Source organism: Ailuropoda melanoleuca, chromosome 6, assembly GCF_002007445.2.
Source record: "Ailuropoda melanoleuca isolate Jingjing chromosome 6, ASM200744v2, whole genome shotgun sequence".
In the NCBI taxonomy this organism is placed as follows: Eukaryota; Metazoa; Chordata; class Mammalia; order Carnivora; family Ursidae; genus Ailuropoda; species Ailuropoda melanoleuca.
The window spans coordinates 32,024,383-32,052,247 of NC_048223.1; the positions used below are offsets into that span (position 1 = coordinate 32,024,383).

The following is a 27,865-nucleotide window of genomic DNA, read 5'->3' on the forward strand; positions in this document are numbered from 1 at the left end:
GGTATCTGGGGAATTCACGTAAAAGAAAATAATCAAACTATACTAACAACTGAATCAGCGATACAGTGTCATGATACTTTATAAATTTAGATTTGCATATTTCTGGTTCAGTTCTGTAATTTATATGTATGTGTATATACACACACATACATAATGAGAAATACAAACAATTATGTAGTTATTCAGTCTTGAATCAGAATTTTCTGTTGGGCTCCAAACAAACTTCTGCATCATTTAATTGGACAATATCTTTAACATCAAGGAAAACTTTAAAAAAAAATAATTCCTGCATGTAAAAATATTGACTGATACACAGGTATCAGTTTTGTGAACCAAAATACTGAAATAAATTAGATGACATGGTTAACATCATTGCAACTATGATATGTAGCCTCAAGTTTAAGATTCTGTGTTCACTGAAAACATCTAATTGTTCTTACCGATTGAGTTTATAAGTAAATATAAATTTTAACTTAAATTTCTATTGAAAACTATACTTTTATTTGTCTTTTATTTTTCATGAAGATTTTATTTGAATAAAGTTTCCATGCCCTTAAAGTTTGAAATGCAGTATCTTATTCCATTTTGGAATTTCATACTGTATATTTTAACTGTTTCAATTAACTTTGTTTACTTTGAATGAAATTACTATCTATTTTTCTGCTAATTGAAAAGGTTGTCAGTTGAAAGGGCTGATAAATTGGATAGAACAAAATGGAAACAAACCTCTTATAACAGGGCTTTCAAAACTTGAAGTTTGCCAAGTAGTCTTTGACACATCTATTTGTTTTTAACAGTCACAGGGAAGTTTATTGATTTTCAAATTTAAAGTCTGAAGGAATTTAGTGATAAGCTATTTGAGTTAATAAGCATTTGCAAGGTTTGTAGTTACAAAATCAGTGTAAAAATATCAAGAGATTTCCTGTCAATGTCAAACAATTTTTAAAAATTAAATGAAGATATCATTGAAGATAGGAATAAATCTAAGCAAAGATGTGCAAGACCTCTAAGGTTAAGTTATATATTTTCTGGAGAGACATTAAAGAAGATTTAAATGAAGGAGATAAACTATATTTATTGATTTGATGAGTCAGTATTATAAAGATGTTAATTTTCCCCAAACTGATGTATGGAGTTAAAGGACTTTCAATCAAAACCTCACTTTTTTTTTTTTTTTTTTTTTTGGTGGAATTGACAGGCTTATTTTAAAATTTATATGGAAATGCAAAGGACAAAATAAAAAGCACAGTTAAAAAAAAGTTTTACCAGATATCAGGATATAATGTAAAACTCTAGTAATGAAGATTGCATATTATTGATGCAAGGATAGACATAAAGACCACTTGAACAAAATAGAATCCAGAAACAGATCTGCATATTAACAAACCCTTAATATATGATGGAGGTGGAACTGTAGAGCAATGGAGAAAAGATGGTTGTTTTAATAAATGGTGGTGGAGTGATTATTTATAAGGAGAAAATAAAAATAAAATTGAATCCCTGTTTCACACCATGTAAAATAACCCATTCCAGGTGTATTAAAGACCTAAATAAGTAAGTTGAAACTGTAAATTGTCATGAAAAAGAAAAAACAATATCCTTATGACTTGAGGGTAGGGAAGGACCTTTTTTTTAACCAGAAGAAAAGCACTAACCCTATCGCAAAAAGTTGGTAAATTAGGATTATGTCAAGAATTTCTATTCTTTTAAATACCATTGCAAGTGAAAAGAGAAGCCACGGAATGAAAGAAGATTACAGCTTATAAAAAGCTTATTCATATCACCTAGAAAAAATAAATGTGCAAAGTATTTCAACACACACTTTACCCAAGAGGAAATTTTAATGGCCAGTAAATATATGAAAAGTATTCAACCCCAGGAGTTATCATGGAAATGTCAAACATAGTTACCATTGTTGGCAAGAATTAAGTTTGGTAATCCTGTGTTGGTAATATTACTAAGCAACAAGAACTCTTGGATAGAGTGTCCACTTTTAATTTATTTATTTATCTATCCCTATAGTCATAGTTAATTTAGCTATTACACAGGGCTTAGATTAGTTGAGTGGTGTGTTGTGTGAGGGGAAGGATGAGAATGGGGTACTATATTAGGGGTCTGAAAAAATTAGTGAGGAACACTGAAAGTGCCCTGTGAAATGAGTGTACTGCCTTTCATAATCCTTTTGTTTCACTTTTAGGAGGTAAGAGATGAAAGCCGTAAGGGCATTCAGAAGAACATTCATAGTGATGGGTTGGAAACTGAACCAGAAAATGGATAGAAAAACATGACAATTCAGGAAGGAGGAAGTTAACTGAAAAAGAGAATGTGTTTGGAAGAATCCATGAGGGAGTTCTGGGAGTCTTGCATACCAGGAGTAACTTGATCCTGGGGATAAACATGGGACTAAACACATTCTACTTACGTTTATGTTTAGCTTTTAGGTACCTTGAGCTTTCTTGTTTGTTCAACTTTTTAATTATACCTTCAGGCTTGGATCTCAGGAAGTATAGTTAAATCTGTCTTTGTCTTTAATTTGGGTGTACCATTTAAAATTGGCTTTAGGTACCTATCAAGATAGCTTGATTGTATCTCACCCCCACTGAAAAACATATTTATGAAATCAGTTATTCATTTAACATATTTGAGGGCTAGATATGTGGCAAGTGCTAGGAAGAAAAGTACACAACGATTTTAGAACAGCATCCCTAGAAACGTGCTGAAGTTTGAAGGATAGGTTATTTAGGCTAAGAAGGGGGAGATATTAATGATCCAGGGAGAGGGAATTAGCAGTCTGAAGATCCTAGGAAGGAACAAAATGAGTCTGGAGAACTGAAAAATGGGTACAGTAATCCCTCCCCCCCTTTATCTGGGATTTTGCTTTCTGTGGTTTCAGTTTCCTCTGGTCAGCTGCAGATGATCCTCCTGTCAGAAGGTCAACAGTAGGCTAATGCTGCTTCACAATGCCTTCATCATGCACCTCAGTTCATCTCCTCACATAGGCAGGTGGTTATCTCACATCATCATCAGAAGGACGAGTACCATACAATAAGATAGTTTGAGAGGCCACTTCACATTACTTTTATTATAGTATATTGCTATAATTTTATTATTGTTGTTCATCTCTAACTTCCTGATTTATAAGTTAAACTTTATCATCATAGGTATGTATATGAAAAAATGTAGTATATATAGGGTTCTGTACTCTCTGCAGGTCAGATGTTCACTGGGGGATCTTGGAGTGTACCCCTCACAGTAAGGGCGGTACTGTGTATGGAAAGTAGGGAGATTGTAAGGTATGAAATGATACTGTAGTGTTATATGAGAGCTAGAGTGTGTGTGACTTTATGTTAAGAAGTGGAGGTTCCGGGGCGCCTGGGTGGCTCAGTCGTTAAGCATCTGCCTTCAGCTCAGGGCGTGATCCCGGCATTCCGGAATCGAGCCCCACACCAGGCTCCTCTGCTAGGAGCCTACTTCTTCCTCTCCCACTCCCCCTGCTTGTGTTCCCTCTCTCACTGGCTGTCTTTCTCTGTCAAATAAATAAATAAAATCTTAAAAAAAAAAAGTGGAGGTTCCTTCTCTTTAAAAAACTTTTTTTTTTTTTAACTTTTGAGAGGAGAGGCCTTTGAATAGTTTAGCAGAAGGTTGCAATATGATCACATTTGCATTTTGAAAAGATGTTCTTTGTTGAGATATATACAGATTGGAAATTTAGGAGCTAGGCAAAATGGATCTAGGGAGATGAATTGGAGACTACCACTATAGTTAAGATGATAGCTTGGATTAGAGTGCTCGTATCAGAGTAGGAAAAGAGTGGACAAATTGTTCAATTTGTTGGTGTATAATTATTCATAGTAGTCTCTTAACGATCTTTTGTATTTTTGTGATATCAGTTATAGTGGATAAATTTCAGAGATATTTAAGAAGTAAAATGACAACTTGATTATGATTTGTGTATATGGTGTGAGAGGGAAGGAAATAGCAAGGATGACATCTAAATTTTTGTCTTTAAGTTAGGTGGTAGAACACCCTAAAAGTAGACAGAGTGTGTATATATATGTTGGGGGGGGTAAGTAGGAGTAGTCTGATCATGAGTTTAGTTGGATATTGAGTTCAAGATGCCTTTGTGACATTCAAGGACAAAACCAAACCCAAACAAAAAAAACTGATGTAGACAGGGAGAAAAGATTGGTAAATTGTTGGGCATGCTTGTAATAATTACTGAAGAGACCCAGGTGTGTAACTGACATCTCTTGGAGAGAGTTAGAGTGAGGTAATGAGAGGATCTTGGGTAAAGGAGGCTGCCTGTACAGAAAGCAGGGAGAGGACTGGATATGTGGAGTAAAAATCCAGAGACTTACAGCATTACATTATTTCTGTTTATTGAGATATTTATGCGGTTTCTTTTTCCCAGTTAAGAGAAATGCCAAAAATTCTGGATTTATCTATAGATTTCTTAATTTTTTTTGTAATACTTTTTACAGCTTTTTGAAATATAATTGACAAAGTTGTATATATTTAAAATGTACTGCCTGATGATTTGATAGACCTACATTGTGAAATAATTATCACAATTTAATAAACACATGCATTGCCTTACATGTTACTTTTGTTTGGATGAGGTCCCTGAAGATCTACTCAACAAATTTCAAGTACACAATATAGTAGTATTAACTATAGTCACCGGGCTGTACATTAAATCCTTAGAATTTATTCCTGTTATAACTGAAAGTTTGTACCTTTTGACCATCCTCTCGCTGTTTGTCCCATTCCCACATCCCCTGGCAACCACCATTCTACTGATTTAAACTTTTTAAATTTTTTTAGAAGTCCACTTATAAGTGATACCATATAGTTATTTTTCTTTCTCTGTCTGGCTTATTTTTTCGTAGCATAGTACCCTCCAGTTTCATCCATGTTGTTACAAACCAAATGGCAAGATTTCCTTCTGCTTTGTGACTGAATAAGATTCCATTATATGTATTTACATTTTCTTTTTCCATTCATCCATTCACAGACATTTAGGTTGTTTTCATGTCTTCGCTATTATGAACAATGCTGCACTGAACATGGGAGTGCAGGTTTCTCTTCCAGATACTGATTTCTTCTTGAGGTTGTATACCCAGAAATAGGGTTGCTGGTGGTTCCATTTTAATTTTTTGAGGAGCTTCCATACTGTTTTCCATGATGAATATACCAATTTATATTCCCACCATCCCTGTAGAAGATTTCCTTTTCTCGAACCCTTGACATTTGTTACCTCTTATCTTTTTGGTGATAGCCATCCTAATAGGTGTGAGGTGTATCTCATTGTGTTTTTGGTTTGCATTTCCCTGATGGGTAGTGATGTTGAGCACCTTTTCATACACCTCTTGACCACATGTATATCTTTGGAAAAATGTCTGTTCAGCTGCATTTTTAAATCAGACTTGTTTTTGGTTTGGGGAGGTTTTTGTTGTTATTGTGTGGCATGGGTTCCTTACATATTTTAGATATTAACTTCTTATTAGATATATGGTTTGCAAATATTTTCTCTCATTCTATAGAGGGAATAGTTCTCTCTGTTGCCTTTTCATATTGTTTATTTTTCTTCTTTTTTTTCACAAACTTTTTGGTTTGATACAGTCTCACTTAATTTTGTTGCTTGTTTTGGTGCCCTCGCTGCCCCCAATCATTGCCAAGGGCGATGTCAAGGAATTTTTTCTCTGTTTTTGTTTCTTTGTTTTAGAGTTTTATGGTTTCAAGTGTTACATGTAAGTCTGTAATGCATTTGGGGTTAATTTTTGTGTATGGTGTAAGATAAGAGCCCACTTTTATTCTTTCACATATAATACCCAGTTTTCCCAACACCGTTATTGAAAAGACTGTTCTTTCCCCATTATTTGTTCTTGGCACCCTTGTCAAAGATTAGTTGACTCCATGTGTGTGGGTTTATTTTTTGGCCTTGAATTCTGTTCCAGTGGTCTATTTCTTTGCTTTGCTTTCTTCTTTTTTTTCTTTTCTTTTCTTTTCTTTTCTTTTTTCTTTTCTTTTCTTTTTTTTTTTTTTTAATGCCAGTACCACACTCTCTTGATTACTCTAGCTTTGTAATAGAGTTTGAAGTCAGGAAGTATGATTCCTCTACCATTGTGATACCACCTTCTTTGTCAAGATTGCTTTGGATATTCAAAGTCTTTTGTGGTTCCATACACATTTTTGGATTATTTTTTTTTTATTTCTGTGAAAAATGCTGTTGTAATTTTTATAGGATTGCATCAGATTTATAGATTGCTTTGGGTACTGTGAACATTTTAACAATATTAATGATTCAATCCAAGAACATGGAATATCTTTCCATTTACTTGTGTCTTTCATCATCTTGAAGTTTTCAGTGAACAGGTCTTTCTCTTCGGTTAAATTTATTCCTAAATATTTTATTGACTTAATACTATTATAAATGGGATTGTTTTCTTAATTTCTCTTCGAGATATTCCACGGTGTATAGAAATGCAACTGAGTTTTGAATGATGATTTTGTAACCTGCACCTTTACTGAATCCTTTTTATTAGTTCTAACAGTTATTTGGTGGAGTCTTTAGGTTTTTCTATATATAAGATTGTGTCCTCTGCAAACAGTTTTGCTTCTTCTTTCCCGACTTAGATGCCTTTTATTTCTTTTTCTTGCCTAGTTGCTCTGGCTAGGATTTTAGTTTTGTGTTGGATGGAAGTGGAAGAGTGGGCACCCTTCTCTTGTTCCTGATCTTAGAGGAAAATCTTTTAAACTTTCACCAGCAAGTGTGATGTTAGCTGTGGGCTTGTCAAATATGACCTTTATTAGCTTGAGGTACCTTCCTTCTAGACCCAGTTTGTTGAGAATTTTTGTTGTGAAAGGATGTTGAATTTTGCCAAATGCCCTTTTTTGCATCTATGGAAATGATCATATTTTTTTCTTTATTTTTACTAATATGGTCTATCACATTGATTTCCATATGTTGAACCATCATTGACTCCTGGGGGTAAATACCTGTTGATGTTGCTATATGATCTTGGTGTATTGAAGAGTGCTACTCAATTTGGTTTGCTAGTATTTTCTTGATTTTTACATGTATGTTCATCAGGGACATTGGCCTTTAATCTTTTATCTTATAGTGCCTTCATCTGGCTTTGATAGGAGGGCAAATCTGATCTCAAACTGAGTTTGGAAATGTTGTCTCTTCTTTGAGTTTTTGGAAGAGTTTGAGAAGGATTAGCATTAATTATTCTTCAAATGTTTGCTAGAATTTGCCAGTGAAGCTATCTTGTTGGGGTTTTCTTTTTGGAAGGTTTCTGATTACTGATTCAGTCTCCTTGTTATTGGTCTGTTTAGATTTTCTGTTTCTTCCTGGCTCAGTCTTGATGTAGATTATATGTTTTTAAATTATTCATTTCTTCTAGGTTGTCCGATTTGTTGGTATATAATTGTTCATAGTAGTCTCTTATGATCCTTTGTATTTTTGTGGTATCAGTTATAATGTCTCCCCTTTCATTTCTGATTTTGAGTCTTCTCTCTTTTTTTAGCCTAGCTAAAGGTTCATCAATTTTGTTTTTCAAAAACACTTGTCTTAGTCTCTGCAGATAGTCTTATTTCTGCTTCCTATGGCATTCTTCCATTTGTTTTTGATGCATAGTTTTTGTATGGCTTTCTTTTCTCAAATGTTTGATTTTGGGGTGTGCTTAGTTTTGTATTTGATGAAATTTATCTAAAAATGCTGCAGTGCATTTCTTCTCATTTGTCTTTTATCTTCGTTGATTGAATTTCTCATTCTTGAAGGTCATATTCTTGTTTTGCAGTGCTGTTATAGTTCATTTATAGTTTATTCTTTCATGGTTTTAGTGCTATTATAATTTATTATTTATTCCTGTTATTTTTAGGGTTGTAGGATTGGAAGCGATCATGTCAAGTGTGCTCCTTTCGTTTTGATGCTGTCTTCTATTAGTGGTTCTTAATCTTTTGAGAGTCATTTCTTGGCCTTTGTGGTGCATTCTGTGTACCCTCACCTTTTTTTGTTCAGATGCATAGCTGTTTACTGCTGCCTGTACCCTAAGCAATGGCCAAATGTTAACTTGAGCATTAGTAATTTTGTAGGCATGGGGTTTTTTGGGGGGCGGGTCCTTTGTTTTTGATTTTATATAAGTGGTATAAGCCTGTTCCTTGGAGAATAATGTCAATTTCTATAAAAGAAATATGTATGTAGCCATAGAGTTATATATAAAGATATTTACATTTATAATAGAAAGATAGGGCTATTTCTTTCTAGTAAGCAAACTTTTATAACATTTCCTTTTTTCCTCTTTTCTCTAGGTTTAACTATAGATCAACACATCATCTTGCTTCTCATGGGTTCTATGAATTTTTAAATTGGTTTGATGAAAGAGCATGGTATCCACTAGGAAGAATAGTAGGTGGTACTGTAAGTATATCTGCAGTTATTTATGTTAATCATAGCAGCTATGTTAATCATAAAGTTTTATAGTTATTTGAGTAAATCATTAGTTGCTAAGGCGATGGAGATTCTTGAAACCTTTGTATAGTTAACTAGTATAATTTTCTATGGCTGATTAGTATTTAATATACTAAATCTCTTCTTGACATTCCCTTCCCCTCCTCCCCCCCCTTTCCCTGCACATGTTTGGGTTATCTCACACTGGCCATTACTTCTGACAAGTGGAGGCTGGGAGGGGACATTTCTTATCATAGTACATCTTAAGTTCAGGTTATTTGTGTTTTTGTTTTGTTCTATAAAAACTTCCTTAAAAAAATATTTTTTGGAAGGAAATAGAAATTTAGAAGAATTAGATAATTTTATTTATTTTCGGGGGGCAGAAGGAGAAGGGGAGAGAGAGAGAATCCTAAGCAGGCTCCATGCCCAGTGCAGAGCCCAATGCCAGGCTCAGTGTCAAAACCCTGAGACCATGACCTGAGCTGAAATCAAGAGACAGACACTTAACCGACTTAGACACACAGGTGCTCCCAGTTAATTTGTAGGTACTAAAGCTGCCCTAAATTACTTCAGGTAATTGAGTACTGATCATAGCTCTTGGGGAGCTATTATATTCAGAGTGGCATAAGGGAAATATTTTTACGATCTGGAATGTAAAGAGAGTGTTAAGAGAAAGTGCAAGATAGGTATCTTTGGGGAAATAGTGTTTAGTCTTATTTTTTTCTTGATATTTTGTCAAAGGTTTATCAATTTTATTAGATCTCTTAACCCAAAGAAACTGACCTTGTTGGTTATCTTTATTATGTGTTTGTCTTTTATTGTATTAATTTCAATTTATTTCCTTCCTTCCATTTTCTTGAGTTTTTTTTTGATGTTTTTCTGACTTGATATAATTTGCTCTATAACCGTTCTTTGTTATTAATGTATTTATTTTTAAGCTATAAATTTCCCACTAATCACTGTTTTAGCTACATTTATAATGCCTAAGTTTTGATGCGTAGTACTTTTATTTTCATTCAGTTTGAAATTTATTTCAATTTCCGTTATCATTCCTGCTGCTTCATGGGTTATTTAGAATTGTATTTAGCTTTTAAACATAAGAGGCCTTCCTGGTTATCCTTTTTTGCTTTATACTAACGTTATGGTTAGAGAACAAATTCTGTAATTTCAGTCCTTGGAAATTTATTGAGACTTGATTTGTGGCCTAGCATATAGCCACATTTTATAAATGTTCCCTCTCTGTTTGGAAAGAATATGTTCTCCTTGATAGTAAGTTGTTGTTTCTAATATGGGGCATTTTCTTATCCTTGATGTAAACAGAGATACAAAAACAAGGAGAGAGGAGTCGTGGTCTCCAGGGCAAATTAGGAAGGTATTGAGTGGTAAGAGTTGTGATAGAAGGCGATTATCTGCACTTCATGGTGCTAATCCTGTTATGTACCTTATTGTAATATTTGATGACTATAGTTTGTTTCTGGGTGTGTTTATAACTTTTTATTTTGAATTCGTCCTTGCTGGAGGTTTGTTTTCTGAGACTCCTGGTGTCCTAGTATTTAGAACCATTTCTATAATAATCTTATTTGCTTTCACTAGAGCCCATAGGGGTTTCACTGGTTCTAGGACAGTTTTCAGAAGTTATTTCTTGGCTTGAAGTTTCTCACACCTGAAGTTGTTATAATTGTGGAACCCATATTCACAAATGTATTGAATGAGTATTTCTCATTTTGTTTCTATTCAAAGCTTTGGAAGTAAGGCATAAAGTTCCTTACTGCTTCCCTTGATGGATGGGTATAATTTGTCTAGTTTCATGAACAGGCCCTGGATTTGTGCTGGGAATCAGGCATTTTCTCTGATCCCTGTATTGAGTAATAACCCTACCAACCTCCAGCCCCTAAGCTGTGTATCCCGCCTGGAATGTTTTTTTTCTCTTTTGGGCTCTCTTGGCATCATTACCTACTTTGAATTCCCTCTTTATTTTTGGAAAGTTCTCTTTCTTTTGAGCTTAAATATGTTTTGTTCTTGTTGGGCAGGTTTTTTTGTTTCGTTTTTAAGGCCCTTTGATCCTATGCTTGTATGTGTTTTGGCTATATTTTGTGTGTCAGCTTAGTCTGCCATATTATCATGGGATGTATTGACGATTGTTAGAGGTCTTTTTGGATTTGTTTTCATTTTTTTTTAATATGACTGTCAAAATCATACACTGGAACCTGGTTATTATATGTGAAAAGGAACAAAATTTTAATTTTTAAGAATTGTGATGATTGCCACACTTTACACCCTTCTTTAATTCCATTCTCCTTCCATGCAACTCAACAGGTATTGTGTGTCCATTTTGTGCCAGTCATTGTTCTGGGTGCTGAGGAAAATTTTCCTGCTTTTCCAGAGCTTATGTTCTTGTGAGGGTGTTGAGTTAATAGACAATAAATAAAGTAACATAAAAAGTATGTGAAATGGTGATAAGTATGAAGAAGAAGCAAGGGAAAGGGGTAAAGACCATAGGGAGTTTGCAGTTTTAAATAATATAGCTAGGAAAGAAAATTTATAACTTTTTTTTGGTAGTTTTCTCTGTTGGAGAAAGGAAAGAACCTTTTAGGATTTAGATAAGGATGGAAATGTAATTACACATTTTAATCACCTGTGAATAGCTCAAAAATAATATCCTACTTATTTTTCTCTGAATCCTCCTAATGTTTCATCTTCCTTTTAGGATGAGGGTAAGGAGTATAACTGTTAACTGGCCTCTTCTAGTTTATTATTTTTCTCTTCCATCCTTAAATACCTTAAGTGGTGTAAAAATGTTCAACCTTCCAAGAGCCCCAAATATTTCTTTGAATGTCCCTAGCTAGAGTTGTTTACATTCCAAATCTTGGCTTTGAAAGGAGGGACGATACTTACATAATATTGCACATAACTTTTCTTATCTTCTTTTTTTTCATTCTCTTATACACATAAAAGTGTGGACAAAGTTGGAGCATGTTAAAACCCTAAACTTTAGAGTAAATTAGACTAGAACCCTGTTTTATAGTAGAAAAAATAGTAGAATTAATAAAGTTGACTATAGTTTTCCATTTCTGAGCGTTTTCATTTATAATGGTTCATTCTGTCTGATCTTCTTTTATTTAAGTATCTGTTGCTCCATATATGAGCTTTTCCTTTCCTTTGTATCCAATATAAAAGAACGTTTAATTTTGTAGTGTAGGAGTGTAGTGAAGAAGGCAAACTGTTTTGAGACCTTATTCTCAAACTTACTATAAACAGTGTGTAATAATAAAGAAAAGAACTTATGTTAGTGTTTTGAGCTACTTTATTTTATATGTAATTAAATTTTCCATTTTTATCTTCCTAGGTTTACCCAGGGTTGATGATAACAGCTGGCCTTATCCATTGGATTTTAAATACGTTGAACATAACAGTTCATATAAGAGATGTATGTGTGTTCCTTGCACCGACTTTTAGCGGCCTTACATCTATATCTACTTTCCTGCTTACCAGAGAACTTTGGAACCAAGGAGCAGGACTTTTAGCTGCTTGTTTTATTGCTATTGTACCAGGTTACATTTCTCGGTCAGTAGCTGGCTCCTTTGATAATGAAGGCATTGCTATTTTTGCACTTCAGTTCACATACTACTTGTGGGTAAGTAACAGTGTTTTGCTTCCATTTAATCCTCATGAATTTTGTGTGGAAATGCTGTAGGTTGTACACATCGGTTCTTTATCAGTTAAAGTTCTACACAAGGATCTAATACTGTTCATAGTAAACTTAATAATGAATAACATTTTAAAATGTCTCGTACTGCTCCCGTGCACGCTCTCCCTCCCCAGCCCCCATATGTATATGATCATTTACAACAATCCTGTTATGCCTGTTTTACAGATGATGATAATATATCCTTACTTTATATGTCATAGCTCCAAAAAAGAGCTATGAGAAAGCTATCCAGTGGTTTTGTTTGTTTCTTTTTGAGTGGGGAAAGCGGTCAGAAATACTTAGGAAAGTTGAAATGTGATTTAATGGCTTGGGATTTTGAATTCTTTTGCAAAACTAGCATTATTTTGCTGTTGCCAAGTTTTTCTTCCCAATCTATTTGTCTTTTTGCAGTAGTTAGTACTTCTACTACGATGTTCAAAAGGAGTGGTGAGAGGGGACATCCTTGCCTTGTTCTTGATCTTAGTGCGAAAGCTTTGAGCTTCTCAACATTAAGTAGGATGTTAGCTGTAGATTTTTGGTAGGTATTTATCAACTTGAAGAAGTTCCACTCTATTATTATCTTGCTGATAGCTTTTATCTTGAATGGCTGGATTGTGTCAAATGTTTTTTCTGTATCTCTTGGTAATTTCCCCCTTTTTTTGATGTGATACATTAATTTTCAAATGTTGAACTAGCTTTTCATACCAGAGATAAATCTCACTTGGTTGTGGCATATAATTCTTATAATACATTGCTGGGTTTGATTTGCTATTATTTTATTGAGGATTTTTACATCTATGTTCATAGTACATATTGGTCTGTAGTTTTCTTGTAATGTCTTTGCTTGGTTTTGATATTAGGATAATAATGGTTTCATAGACTGAATTAGGAAAGTATTCCCTTAACTTCTATTTTCCGAAAGATTGTAAAGAATTGGTATAATTTCTTCCTTAAATGTTTGGGAGAATTCACCAGTGAACCCACCTTGCCTGGTGCTTTCTATTTTGGAAGGTTATTATTAATTACAGGGCAAATTTCTTTAATAGATACAGGTTTATTTAGATTGTCTCCTTGGGTGAGTTTTGGCAGATTTTGTCTTTCAAGGAATTCGTCCATTTCATTTAGGTTATCAGATTTGTGGGCATATGGTTGTACCTGGTATTCCTTTATTATCCTTTTAATAAACTGTCCATGGTATCTGTAGTGACACCACTTCTTTCATCTCTAATAGTAATTTATGGCCTCTTTTTTTTCTTTGAATCGAGGCTTATCGATTTTGGTGATTTTGGTGATCTTTCAAAGAACCAGTTTTTGGTTTCATTGATTTTTCTCTATTGTTTTCAGGTTTATTGATTCTGTTGTAATTTTTTTCATTCTACTTCCTTTGGATTTAAATTCTCCTCTTTTTTTCTAGTTTCGTAAGGTAGAAACTTAGGTTACTGATTTAGGTCTTTCTTTTCTAATATATGCATTTAGTGCTGTTAATTTCCCTATAAGCACTGCTGTTTCTGTATCCCACAAATTTTAATAAGTTGTGTTTTTATTTTTATTTAGTTAATATTTTTTATTTTTTCTTGCAAGTTAAGCTTTGACCCATGTGTCACTTAGACATATATTGTTTAATCCCAGTTTTTTAGTTATCTTTCTGTTACTGATTTTTGGGTTTGATTCCTTTGTGGGCTAAGAATGTACATTATGTGACTTCTGTTCTTTAAATCTGTGAAGATGTATTTGTGAAGATGGCCCAGAATGTGGTTTATCTTAGTGAATCTTCAGTGTGGCCTTGAGAAGAATATGTATTTTCCTGGTTGTGGATGAAGTGGTTTGTAGATCCAGGATACCTAGTTTATTGGTGATTTTGAGTTCACCTACATCCTTACTGATTATCTAGCTGCTGCTACTGTCCGTTTCTGAGAGAGAGAGGTTTTGAATTCTCCAGTTATGATAGTGGATTCATCCATTTCTCTTTGCATTTCTATCAGTTTTTTCCTCTGTTCGATTCTCTGTTGTTAGGTGCATTGACTTTAAGGGTTGTTATGTCTTCTTGGAGAATTAATCCCTTTATCAGTATGTAATGCCTTTTCTTATCCCTGATAAGTTTATGCGCTTTGAAGTCTGATCTGAAATTAATATAGCTACTCCTGCTTTCTTTCGATTAGTGTTAGCATGGTACATTTTTTTGCCATCTCTTTATTTTTGATCTATATGTATCTTTGTATTTAAACTAGGTTCCTTGCAGACAAGATATATTTGGGTCTTGTTTTTTGATCCACCCTGTCAGTTTGTTTTTTAATGGATGCATTTAGACTACTGACATTCAAAGTGATTATTGATATAGTTGGATTAATATTTATACTTTATGTCTTACTGTTTTCTATTTGTTACCCTGCTCTTTGTTTCTTTTTTTGCCCTTCACTCTTTTTCTGCCTTTTATGGCTTTAAGTGAACATTTTATAAGATTCCATTATCTTAGTGTATCAGTTTTTGTTTTGTTTTTTACTGTTTTAGTGGTTGTCATAGAGTTTGCAGCATATGTTTACAACTATTCCAAGTTGCCTTTCAAAGAACACTGTACCACTTCACAAGTAGTGTGAGTACTTTATAATAACAAAATAATCCTAATTCTTCCCTCTTGTTCCCTGTATCATTACTGTCATTAATTTAATGCATATGTAGTCATATATGTAAGGTATACTCATTAGCATACATAATAGAATACATAGTTGGTATTATTTTCAAAAAACTTGTGTGTTAGAAATTAAGAATAAGAAATAGTTGGTTTTTTTTTTTTTAAGATTTTATTTGAGAGAGGGAGAGAGCACGAGCACGGGGGAGGGCAGAGGGAGAAGGAAAAGCCGACTCTCCCCACTGAGGAGGGAGCCAGGTGAGGGGCTCAGTCCCAGGGTCCTGGGATCACTAAGGCAGACTCATAACCAACTGAGCCACCCAGGCACCCTGAAGTAGTTTTTATTTTAACTTATTCCATCTTCAGTGCTTTTCCTTTCTTTATATAGATCTGAGTTTCTGATCTATGTTATTTTTCTTCTAACTAAAGAACTTTTAATGTGTATTGCAAGGTAGGTCTACTGTCAACAAATTCTCTCAATTTTTGTTTGTCTGGAAAAGTCCTTATTTCTCCTTAAATTTTGAAGGATAATTTCACAGGGTACAGAATTCTGGGTTGGTGTTTTTCCCTCTCAGTACTTTAAATATCTGATTCTGTTCTATTCTTGCTTGCTTGCTTGGTTTCTGAGTAGATGTCGTATAATTCTTTGTTCTTCTCTAGGTAAGGTGTCTTCTGGCTTTTTTCAGGATTTTTGTTTTTAATTTTCTGTAGTTTGACAGAGATATGCCTGGTACAGGGTAGTTGGATCTTTTGGCATTTATTCTTTAGTGCTTGAGTTTCCTGGATCTGTAGTTTGGTGTCTGACATTAGTTTGGGGAAATTCTCTGTCATTATTGTTTCAAATACTCTATTCTTTCTTTCTTCTCCTGATGTACTAGATAGAAGGAATTGTGGTAAATAAGGCTTTAGTAATGTGGAGTTAAGGTGTGTGGAGAGGGAAAGCATTCTGCAGTTGTATGACTAGGTCTGAGTCTTTTAGTAAGCAGGATTGTAAATTTTATAAGTGTGTTGCCCTCCTCCCCCCTGCCTTGCTTAAGTAGACAGGGTTGACTGGAGTTAGATATTTCCCCTCCCCCACATAAGTTTCTCCAAGGACAGGCCTTGTTAAGAACAGAATGCTCAGGCATATTTCAAAATGGTTCCTTTTCCCTTTCTTGTGCTGGAAACAAGGGGATTTGTTTCTTACATTTACTGTAAGAACCTGGTGGAGATCTTGGAGGTAAATCTCACAGAATTGTGGGGGCCTTTGTATGACTGGGTTCACCCCGGACATTTTAAGTTTCCACACTGAATTATTCAAGTGAGCTTTCAGCCGTTCCTCAAACAATTTAGGTTTTCCTGTGTTCTGTGTCTCCCACTGTTTCCCCTGTCAGTTCCCACTGGTGTGACTCCGTTTGCATGTGTGTCTCTAATCTTGAGGGCAGCAGTTTGTCTTCTGTCATTTCCTCACAAATCCAGGAAGAGCTGTTGACTTTTGCAGTCTGTTCAGCTTTTTACTTTTTGTTAGGAAAGAATGGTTCCTTACATTTGGAACCAGAAACCAGAAGTATGTTGCCAAGTTACCTAAACTTAATGTTCTTTTTAACATGGAAAAGGATGTTACTTAGTACTGGCTTCAACATAAACCTTGCATTTGTTTGTTATTTTACCTGTAGCCTGTGCTTATACTTTCTCAGTGTTGAAACTTGCCAAAATTTTTACATGTGAATACTTATTTTATATGTTAAGTATATTTTTAGGTATCTAGGTGATTGGAAGCATTTTTTTTCTCTTTAATAATTACATCTTTTAAAATTACTTAGCTCTTGGAAATTTTTACTTTGGCAAGAAATTTCAGAGGAGAATGTTTTAGTCAACAGTGTAGATGGCTGCTTGATTTTGAGTTTCAGAAGAAAACACCCATGGAGATGAGTATGACAGGCAGTAGGATGCTGCTAATGCTGCTGTATTCATCCAGAAATGTTTAAAAACATAGTCTTTATTTTGTGCATGTGAGGACAAAACACAAAATTTGGAACATCTGTTTGAGGCCTTTTAACATATAATTTTAAAAATTTTAAAACTATGTCCGAATGTTGATAGATCTTTATAATATAATGCCAAGTGGAAAAATAAGTTGAGATGCAGTATGTACAGTATGATATCTTTATTTAAATTTTAAATGGTACAAATCATACCATATGTTGTGTATAAAAATATAGCATATATATCTGTTATGTACACCAATTTCATGGTAGTGGTTATTCTCAGTATAGTATGAGTGAGTGATTTTGAGGAAGGAGTTTTAAGGGAGGTTCAACTATGTTGTTAAAATTTTTAATAAGATCATCTGAAGCAAATAAGTTTCTCATTTAGAAGTCTGTATCGCTATTCTTTACTCGTCTATATATTTGAAACATTTTGTAATTAAAAAAATAATATATCCTGGGGTGCCTGGGTAGCACAGTGGGTTAGGCATCTGACTCTTGTTTTCAGTTCAGGTTGTGATGTTGGTGATGTGGGATCAAGCCCTGCATTGGGCTCCACACTCACTGTGGGGTCCTCTTAAGAATCCTCTCCGCCCCTCCCCGCCCCATGCACCCTCTCTATCTCTCTCTCTCTCAAATAAATAAATTAATCTTTAAAATAAATAAAATAATATATCCTATTTGTTAGAAATTTGGAAACAAAAATAATGGACAAAAACCATCACCCATTATTATTACCATTTGCATTTCATCACTTATCTAATTTTTTTATGCCTTTGAGAAACACAAAAGTGGTATTGTCTATATAGTTTTTTGGGTTTTTTTAAATTTTTTATTTTTGAGAGAGAAGCATATACAAGCAGAAGCAGAGAGAGGGAGAGAGAATCTTTTTTTTTTTTTTTAAAGATTTTATTTATTTATGTGACAGAGAGACAGCCAGCAAGAGAGGGAATGCAGCAGGGGAGTGGGAAAGGAAGAAGCAGGCTCCTAGCGAGGAGCCCAATGTGGGACTCGATCCTGGAACGCCGGGATCACTCCCTGAGCCGAAGGCAGATGCTTAACGATTGCGCTACCCAGGCGCCCCGGGGAGGGAGAATCTTAAGCAGGCTCCACACCCACTGCAGAGCCTGACATGGGGCTCCATCTCACGACTGACCCTGAGATCATGACTTGAGCTGAAATCAAGAGTTGGTCGCTCAGCTGATTGGGCCACCCATGTGCCCCTTGTATTTCTTAGGGTTTTGTTTTTTGGTTTTTTTATTTTGAACATATCATGAGTCTGAACCATTGCAGGAATGCGTTAACTGGTATCTTAATTACCTTTCAATATTTTAAAAATTTTTTGAAAATTGAGACAAAATCCGTATAACAAAAAATTCATTATTTCAACCATTTTAAAGTGTATAAGTTAGTGTTTTATGTATCTTCTACTTGTTTACAGAACATTTCATCACCCCCTGAAGAAACCCTGTATTTTCCCAATTCCCCATGCCTTCATTAATTTAATTTCTGCCTCTATAGACTTAACCTATTCTGGATTTTTCATATAAGTAAAACCCACATAAAATATGTGACCTTTTACCTATGGCGTCCATTCACTTAGCATTATCATTCATGTTGTTGACATGTATCAATAATAATTATAATAGTAATAATGGCTGAATGATCCATTTTATAGGTATACTGCACTTTGTTTAGCCATCAGTTGATGGGATATTTGAGTTGTTCTCACGTATTGATTATTAAGAATAATGCTGCTAACAACATTGTGTACAAGTTTTTGTGTGGATGTATGTTTTCATTTCTCTTTAGTATATATCTGAGAGTGGAATTGTTGGTTCACATGGTAACTGCGTGTAAACTTTTTGAGAAACCTCAAGACTGTTTCCCACAGTGGTTGCACCATTCTACATTCCTACCAACAATTTAGGAAGGTTTTAATTTCTTTAAATCCTTGCCAATTCTTATTTTTTTCTGTGTGTGTGTGTGTTTTTAATATATCACCTATTGCTATGAGGTCGTATCTCATGGTTTGTTTTTATTATGGTAAAATACACATAAAATTTAACTATTTGTAAGTACATTAAATACATTACCATCACTACTGTCCATCTCAATAACTTTTCACCTTATAAAACTTGAAACTATATCCATTAAACAGTAACTCCCTGTTCTCTCCCCTCTCCCTGGATAACCAGTGTTCTACTTTTGGTCTCTGTGATTTTGAGTACCCTGAGTATCTCATGTAAGTGGAATCATACAGTTATTGTGTTTTTGTCACTGGCTTATTTCACATAGCATAATATAATGTCCTCAAAGTTCATACTTGTTAAAAGCATATTTCCTTCCTTTTTAAGGCTGAATAACATTCCGTTCTGTTTATATAGCACATTTTGTTTATCCATTCATCTGTTGATGGACACATGGGTTGTTTTTGTATTTTAACTATTGTGAATGATGTTGCTATGAACATAGGTGTACGTATCTCTGTGAGATATTGTTCGCAGTTCTTTGCGGTATATACCCACAAGTGAAATGCCAGATCATATGATAGTTCTGATTTCCATTTTTTGAAGAACTACCACTCTGTTTTCCATAGCCACTGTACCAATTTACATTCCCATCAGCAGTACACAAGGGTTCCAGTTTTTCCACATCCTTGCCAACACATTTTCTTTTCTTTTCTTTACTTTTCTTTTCTTTTCTTTTTTTTTTGATAGTAGCTATCTTAATGGCTGTGAGATGGTATGACATCATAGTTTTGGTTTGCACTTTCCTGGTACCTAATGATGTTGAGCATCTTTGCTTGTGGCTAAAAGTCCATTTGTATATCTGGAGAAATGTTTATTCAAGTCCTTTGCCCATTTTTTTTTTTTTAAGATTTTATTTATTCATTTGACAGACAGACCCAGTGAGAGAGGGAACACAAGCAGGGGGAGTGGGAGAGGAAGAAGCAGGCTCCCAGCGGAGGAGCCCGATGTGGGACCTGATCTCAGAACGCCGGGATCACGCCCTGAGCCGAAGGCAGACGCTTAACGACTGCGCCACCCAGGCGCCCCTTTGCCCATTTTTGAATCAGTTTTTTGTTGTTGTTGATCGGATTTAGGAGTTCTCTATATATCCTCAATATGAATCCATTATAAGATACATAACTTCTGAATATTTTGTTCCATTCCCTGAGTTGCCTGTTTTATTATACTGTCTTTTGACAATTTCTAATTTTTCATGAAGTCCAATTTGTCTGTCTTTTCTTTTGCTGCTTTTTCTTTGGTATCTTATCTGAGAAATCGTTGCCAAATTTAATGTGATGAGGCTTTATGCCCTGTGTTTTCTTCTACGAATTTTAGGTCTTACATTTAGATCGTTTTGAGTTAATCTTGTATATGGTGTTAGGTAAGGGTTCAACTTCATTATTTTGCACAGATGTCCAGCTTTTCCAGCACCATTTATTGAAGATTGTCCTTTCCCCATGAATGGTCTTGGCACTCTGGTTGAAAATCAGGAAGTGTGTTTTCTCTAGCTTAAACTTTTTCAAGATACTTTTGGTTTTGAGATGCTTCTGAATTTTAGAATAGGTTTTTTCTTCTGCAAAAAACATCATTGGGATTTTGAATCAGATTACATTGACTTTGTAGATCCCTTTAAGTAGTAATATCATCTTAATACTGTCTTTCAGTTCATGAATGAGCATGGGATGTTTCCATTTATATCTTTAATTTTTTACAGCAGTGTTTTAGAGTTTTCATAGTTAAAAGTCTTTTACCTCATTAGTTAATTCATAAGTATTTTATTCTTTTTGATGCTATTGAAATTCAATTTTTTCAGATATTTCTTTTTCAGATTGTTCATTTTTGGTATAGAAATATAACTGATATTTGTATATTGACTCTATGTATCCTGCTGCTTAGCTGAATTCACTTATCAGGTCTGACAGTTTTTGTGTGTGTGTGTGGAATCTAGGGTTTTCTACATATAAAATCATATTATCTGCAAATAGGCATCATTGTACTTCTTTCTAATTTGGATGCCTTTTTCTTGCCTAATTGCTCTTTTCTTTTTCTTGCCTGATCGTTCTGACTAGAACTTTAAGTACAGTTAACCCTTGAACAACACAAGCTTGAACTGTGCAGATCCACTTAAGTGGATTTTTTTCAAGAAATACAGTACAGTATATGAATGTATTTTCCTTATGATTTTTAAAATATTTTCCTTGGCTTACTTTATTGTAAGAATACATTGTAAAATACATGTAACATACAAAAGTTGTGTCAGTCAGCTGATTATGTTAGGGTTAAGGTTCCAGTCTACAGTAGACTATTAGTAGTTAAGTTTTTGAGGGTCAAAAGTTATATGCAGATTTGTAGCTGTGTGGGGATCAGTGCCTCTAACCCCCCTGCACTGTTCAAGGGCCAACTGTATTACGGTGAGTAGAAGTTGCAAAAGTGGGCCTTGTCTTATTCCTGATCTTACAGGAAAAACTTCAGTCTTTCACCATTGAGTATGTTTGCTGTGGGTTTTGCATATATGGCTTTTATATTATATTTTCTATATTGACATAATGTTATTAAGTATATAATATATATTAATACATATTTTGTATATTAATATTTTAAAATACATTTTTAAAGATTTATTTATTTTAGAGCATGCATGCACATGAGCATGTGGGGGGAAGGGCAGAGGGAGAGAATCTTCAAGCAGATTCCCCATTGACCACAGAGCCTGATGTGGCCCAGTCCCACCATCCATGAGATCATGACCTGAACCGAAACCAAGCGTCAGTTGCTCAACAGACTGAGCCACCCAGGTGCCCCTTAAAATATTTTTTATATATATTTCTCAGTTGGACCAAGGTATTCCTCTAGTAGACTCCTTAGAAAGGTCTCAAAGTACAATATTCCTCAAGTCCTTGCATGTTTAAACTTGTTTTTCTATGGCCTCATACTTGGCAGTTGGACTGGATATAAAGTTCTAGGCCATATAGTCTTTGCTTGAATTTCTTGAAACTGTACCACCCTCACTTTATTTTTCTTCCTTTTGTCCAGAACCTAATTTTATTGTTTAATAAAATGGGGGTGCATGGGTGGCTCAGTCAGTTAAGCTGTCTGCCTTTGGTTCAGGTCATGAACTCAGGATCTTGGGATTGAGCCCCTCATTGGGCTCCCTGCTCAGCAGGGAGTCTGCTTCTCCCTCTTCCTCTGTCCCCTGCCCAACTCGTGCATGCTCTCTCTCCCCCTCAAATAAATAAATAAACTTTAAAATAATAAATCTTCTTGGGGGGAAAAAGAAGAAATGTGGTTTTCTATTCCTGAAGTAATAGATTTTTTTTCTATTATCAGTCAAGTAATAAATTTTCTAGATGTGTCCAAAAGCTGACCTTTCTGGTAACGTAGATTTCAATATGTAGATTGATATTATTTCTGAGAAGTTGTTTTGTTGCTGTTGTTTTTGTTTTTAAGATTTTATTTATTTGAGAGACATCAAGCAGGAGCAGGGGGAGGGGCAAAGGGAGAGGGAGAAGCAGGCTCCCTGCATTGTAGGGGCTCATTCCCAGGACCCTGGGATCATGACCACAGCTGAACGCTAACGCTTAACTAACTGAGCCAACCAGGTGCCCCTCTGAGAAGTTATTTTTTATTATAGTTTTAAATATCAGTTTGTTTTCACTGTTTTTCTTGGATTTTCTAAGTGTCTTCCGTATCACTTTGTTTATGACCCTTTTTCTTTCTCTTGGCTGTTTTCATTTCTCTCCTTACAACATGCTGCTGATTTGGTTTTTAGTATTCCATTGAGGGTTTTTACATCAATGTTCATAGGTGCTAACTGGTCAGTAGGTTTTCTTTTAGTGTTTTCATCTGGCTTTGTTACCAGGGCTTGATAGAATGAATTAGGAATGCTTTCATCCTCCTCAGTTGTTTTTAGAAAACTTTGAGGATTGATATTTGTTCTTTTAATGATTTATAGAATTTACCAGTGAAGCCATCAGGTCCCATGCTTTTCCGTGTTGAAAGATTTTTGATTACCAATCCAATCTCTTTATGAGTTACTGGTCTATTCAGATTGTCTATTTCTGCATGATTTAGTATTGGTAGGTTTTATATTTATAGGAATTTGTCCCATTTCATCTAGGTTATCCACTTTGTTGGAGTACAGCTACTCATAACACTCTCTTATAACCCTTTTGATTTCTACAGAATTAGTAATGTTTCCATTTTCATTTCTGATTTAGTGATTTGATTTTCTCTTTTTTTTCTTAGTCCATCTAGCTAAAGATTTATCAATTTTGTTGATACTTTCAAAGAACTACTTTTTGTTTTCATTGATTTTTTTTAAAAAATATTTTATTTATTTATTTATTTATTTATTTATTTGTCAGAGAGAGAGAGAGAGCACACAAGGAGGGGGAGCAGTAAGTAGAGGGAGAGGCAGGCTCCCCACTGAGCAATGAGCCCAAAGTGGGACTCTATCCCAGGACCCTGGGATCATGATCTGACGTGAAGGCAGAAGTTTAACTGACTGAGCCACCCAGGTGTCCTGATTTTATTATTTTTTTTTATTCTTTAGTTTGCTTATTGTATCATTTCTTCAAGTATTTTTGGTTTTGGTTTTAGTTTGTTCTCTTTCTTGTTCCTTAAATTTTGTAGTTAGGTTGTTAAGTTGAGATCTGTTTTTTAATGTTTGTGTTTATAGGAGTAAATTTTTCCCTTAGCAGTGCTTTGTAGCATCCCATAAGTTTTGGTGTCTTGTGTTTTTGTTTTCATTCCTCTTTAAGTATTTTTAAATTTCTCTATTATTCCTTCTTTCATCCATTGGTTAATTTCCAGCAATATGTGTTTTCTAATTTCACTTATGTTACTGATTTCAAATTTCATCCCATTGTGGTCAGAGAATATACTTTCTATGATATGTCTCTTTACAGTTAATTCGTAGCCTAACATATGGTCTATCCTAGAAAATGTTCCTGTGCACTTGAGAAGAATGTGTATCCTGATCTTATTGGGTCTAGTTGGTCTATTGTGTGAAGTCTTCTGTTTATTTATTTATTATGTCTAGTTCTACCAATTATTGAGAGTAGGATATTGAAGTCTCCAACTATTATAGAATTATTTCTCTCTTAATTTCTGTCAGTTTTTGCTTCATATATTTTGATGGTCTGTCATTAAGTATCTAAATGTTGTAATTGTTATACTTGGAGTATTGAATGTTTTATTAATATTTTTGTCTTGCAACCATTTTTGATTTAAAGTTGTTGTGTCTGGTCATTAGTATACTTACCATGTTATCTTTTAGTTACTGTTTGTGTGGAATATCTTTTTCTACCCTTTAACTTTGAGTATATTTATGTCTTTAGATCTAAAGTGAGTGCCTGGTAGAGAGCATATAATTGGACCATGTGTGTTTATCCATTCTGCCAGTCTTTATCTTTTGATTGGAGAGTTTGACTTAAACTATTTCTATTTAAAGTGATTCCTGATAAGAAAGATCTTATTTCTGTCCTTTTGCTATTTATTTTCTATATGCCTAGTAGCTTTTCAGTCCATTTCCTCTATTACTGTCTTTTGTGTCGAGTTGTGTGTGTGTGTGTGTGTGTGTGTGTGTGTGTGTGTGTGAAATTTGTTTAAATGCCTTTCTCATTTCCTTTTGGTATATATTATATTGCTCTTTTCTTTGTGGTTACCATGGAGGTTACATTTAGCATTCTAATATTATAATACTCTTATTTCAGTTTATACTAGCTCATCTTTAGTAGTATATAAAAAAAATCTTATAACTCTGTTCCTACCCCTTTTGGTTGTTGATGTCACAAACTGTGTGTGCAAAAACAAACTAATAATTCTTTTAATTGTATTAGTCTCTTAAAGTTTGTAGAAAACTAAATTTGGAGTTACAAATCGAAGTTAAAATAATGCTAGCTTTTATACAGCAATAATTTTTTTTGGACATTTAGGGTCCTTTGTATTTCCATATGAATTTTGCATCGAGTTCTCCATTACAGCATTCATTTTTAAGTGACATAATTTTTTTTTATTAATTCAACAGATATTTTTGTAGAACACAGTGTGCAACTGGTGCTATTTGATATGTTGATTATACAGTTAAATGAAGTTGAGCTAGTAGGGGAAATTATGAGTATCCTATTGCTTTTAAGAATGATAGCGTGACAGAATGATAAGGCATACTCAGTAAGGACTAAAAGATTATTTTGTGAGTTTTTCCTTTGTTCTGTTTTTTAAAGCAAAATATTTAAAATAAATTAGGTTTAAAGTAGAAACAGCTCCAATATTTGAAATGAGGAGTTGGTTTGGAGTTCTGGCATAAAAATTCATTTTCTGACTTGTGGCAAGGTGTTTGACACTTTAATCTCATTCAGGTTTCTTATAAATGAAATAGAAAAAATGTTTTAGCTACGGAGTTGCATTAGATAATTACATTTATTTCAAATTTGATCTTTACCAATTGAAAGTAAAAATAATAACAGCTCTGACTACTCTGAAAAGTTTTTTGTAGCCAAATGACATTATGAAGTTGAAAACATTTTATATGTAATCTCTAAAATCTAAATATAAGTTGTGTACTAATTCCTCATCTGGTGTGTTTATTTTTAAAATGCTTAACATCTTTTAAAAGTTATGTCTTTAAAATTTTTTAAATAAAGTACTGTTTTCAAAGCACCATTTCCAGACATTTTTGAATATGCTTTTAGATTCGTGTTCTATAGTTTCTAACTTTTTTTTGTCAGGATCAAGTGCTTAAGAGTAGAGTCTTTGGAGCCAAACTGCCATGGTCTGGTTTCCTCTTTCCTGAATTTCACTTCTTATCACTAGGAGTTGTTAAAACTATCCCCATGTCTATTACACCAACTATAAAATAGAAGTAATAATAGTACCTACCTTATATGGTTTAAATTAGTGTGTAGAACATTATAGGAACACAGAAATTGATGAGTACATGTTTGTTTTTACCTTTGTGTTAACCACTCAGCAACGATAGCTGATGCAGATAAAATAAAATAGTACTGGGAACAGTACATGTAGTTGCCTCCTATAGAACTTTTTTTTTTAAGGTTTTCTCCTCTGCCTTTGTAATCAATCCTCTCCTTAACCCATATTTCTTGGAACCACAGATCTGATTTCTGTCTACATATTTTTGGGAGTTTGTTTTCCATAATGCCATGTTGTAGAAACATATAGTAAGGGGTGACCCTTTATGTATGGCTTACTTCACTTAGCATAAGACTTTTGAGAGTCACCCATGTCGTTGCATGTTTTCATAGTTTGTTGCTTTTTATTGCTGAGTAGTATGGGTATACTTTATGGATATACTATTGCTTATTTTGTGTCCCAATTTTTGACATTCATGAATAAAGTAATTATAAGTATTTGCATACAGTTCTGCATATGGGCATATATTAGTATTCCTTTTGGACAGATGCCTAGGTGTGTGGGGGTGCTGGTTTGTAATACAAAGCAGCTGCCAAACAGTTTTCCAGAGTGGCTGTGTTATTTTTCATTCCCTCCACTGAAGTATGAGGTATTGCATTTACTCTGCTTTTACCAGCATGTTATATGTTCAGGTTTTTAAATTCAGCCATTCTAGTAGATATGTAGTGGTATCTCATGGTTTTAATTTGCTTTTCTCCAGTGAGTGACAATTGAGCGTCTTTTCAGGTGCTTATTTCGCATTCTGATTCTTCCCTGAAATGTCTCTTCAGACCTTTTGCTTATGTTTTGGTTGGGTTGTTTTCTTACTATTGAGTTGTAAGAGTTCTTTATATATTTTGGAAACAAGTTCTCTATCAGATGTTTGTTTTGTAAACATTTACTCCCAGTCTGTAGCTTGTCCTTTTATTTTATTAACGATGTCTTTCTAAGAGCAGAAATTAAAATTTTTTTTCTTGCCTCATTATACTTGTTGGAACCTCTAACACAGTGTTCAGTAGAAGCATTGAGAATTTTTTTATCCTTTCCTTCCTGATTTTAAGGGGAAAGCATTCAAGCTTTCACCATTAAGTATGATGTTGTTTGTTTTTTATAGATGTCCTTTCATAGCTTAAGGCCGTTTTCTTATATTTTCAGTTTGAGAATTTTTATCACGAATGGGTGTTAGATTTTGTCAGTAGCTTTTTTGTGTCTGTTGGGATGATCATATGGTTTTGTCCTTAATTACATTAATTCAAAGTTTCTCTCCTTCAATACTATTGACATTTGGGGACAGGCAGTTATTTCTTTTGTTGTACAGTGTTTAGCGCATCCCTTACCTCCACACACTAGACTCCAGGAGTACTTTCTCCCTATTCCTCATTTGGGAACCACTGAGTTAAATTTTTTTTTTTTCCACATGTTAAAACAACCTTGAATTCATGGAATCAATTCCACTTGCTCATGACACATAATCCTTTTTTTTATATTGTTGGTTTTGTGTTGTTTATATTTTGTTAAGAATTTTTTCTTCTGTATCCATGAGGGATATTAATATGTAGTTTTCTTTTCTTGTAATGTCTTTGTCTGGCTTTGGTTTTTGGGGTTTTTTGGGGGGGGTGAAGATTTTATTTACTTGAGAGAGCGCGCGCATGCATGTACGCACAAGAACACAAGCAGGGGGAGGGGCAGAAGAGACTCCTTGCTGAGCAGGGAGCCTGATGTGGGGGTTCAATCCCAGGGTCTTGATCCCAGGACTCCGGGATCATGACCTGAGCCCAAAGCAGATGCTTAACTGACTGAGCTACTCAGGCACCCCTGTCTGGCTTTGATATCAGAGTTATACTGGGCTCTTAAAATAAGTTAGGGAAGTGTTTCCTTCTCCGTTTTCTGAAAGAATCTTTATAGGATTGGTATTGTGTCTTCCTTAACTGTTGATACTTTTCACCAGTGAAGCCATCTGAACCTGGGAAGATTTTTTTTTTTTTTAAAGATTTTATTATTTATTCAACAGAGATAGAGACAGCCAGTGAGAGAGGGAACACAAGCAGGGGGAGAGGGAGAGGAAGAAGCAGGCTCATAGCAGAGGAGCCTGACGTGGGGCTCGATACCATAACGCCGGGATCATGCCCTGAGCTGAAGGCAGATGCTTAACCGCTGTGCCACCCAGGCGCCCCAAACCTGGGAAGATTTTTAATTACTAATTCAATT

General features: G+C 34.5%; 1 protein-coding gene and 1 long non-coding RNA gene across 3 annotated transcripts in view; one reads left to right on the forward strand and one right to left on the reverse strand.

The window, feature by feature from the left end:
• Window positions 1-27,865, forward strand: part of STT3B (STT3 oligosaccharyltransferase complex catalytic subunit B) — a 100,784-nt gene that overhangs the window by 34,047 nt on the left and 38,872 nt on the right. The window contains exons 2-3 of the mRNA XM_034662122.1: window positions 8,317-8,425; window positions 11,802-12,089. Coding sequence (XP_034518013.1) covers window positions 8,317-8,425; window positions 11,802-12,089 — 397 coding nt within the window. The remainder of the gene's footprint in view (window positions 1-8,316; window positions 8,426-11,801; window positions 12,090-27,865) is intronic.
• Window positions 1-27,865, reverse strand: part of LOC117802645 — an 81,021-nt gene that overhangs the window by 10,123 nt on the left and 43,033 nt on the right. The window lies entirely within an intron of this gene.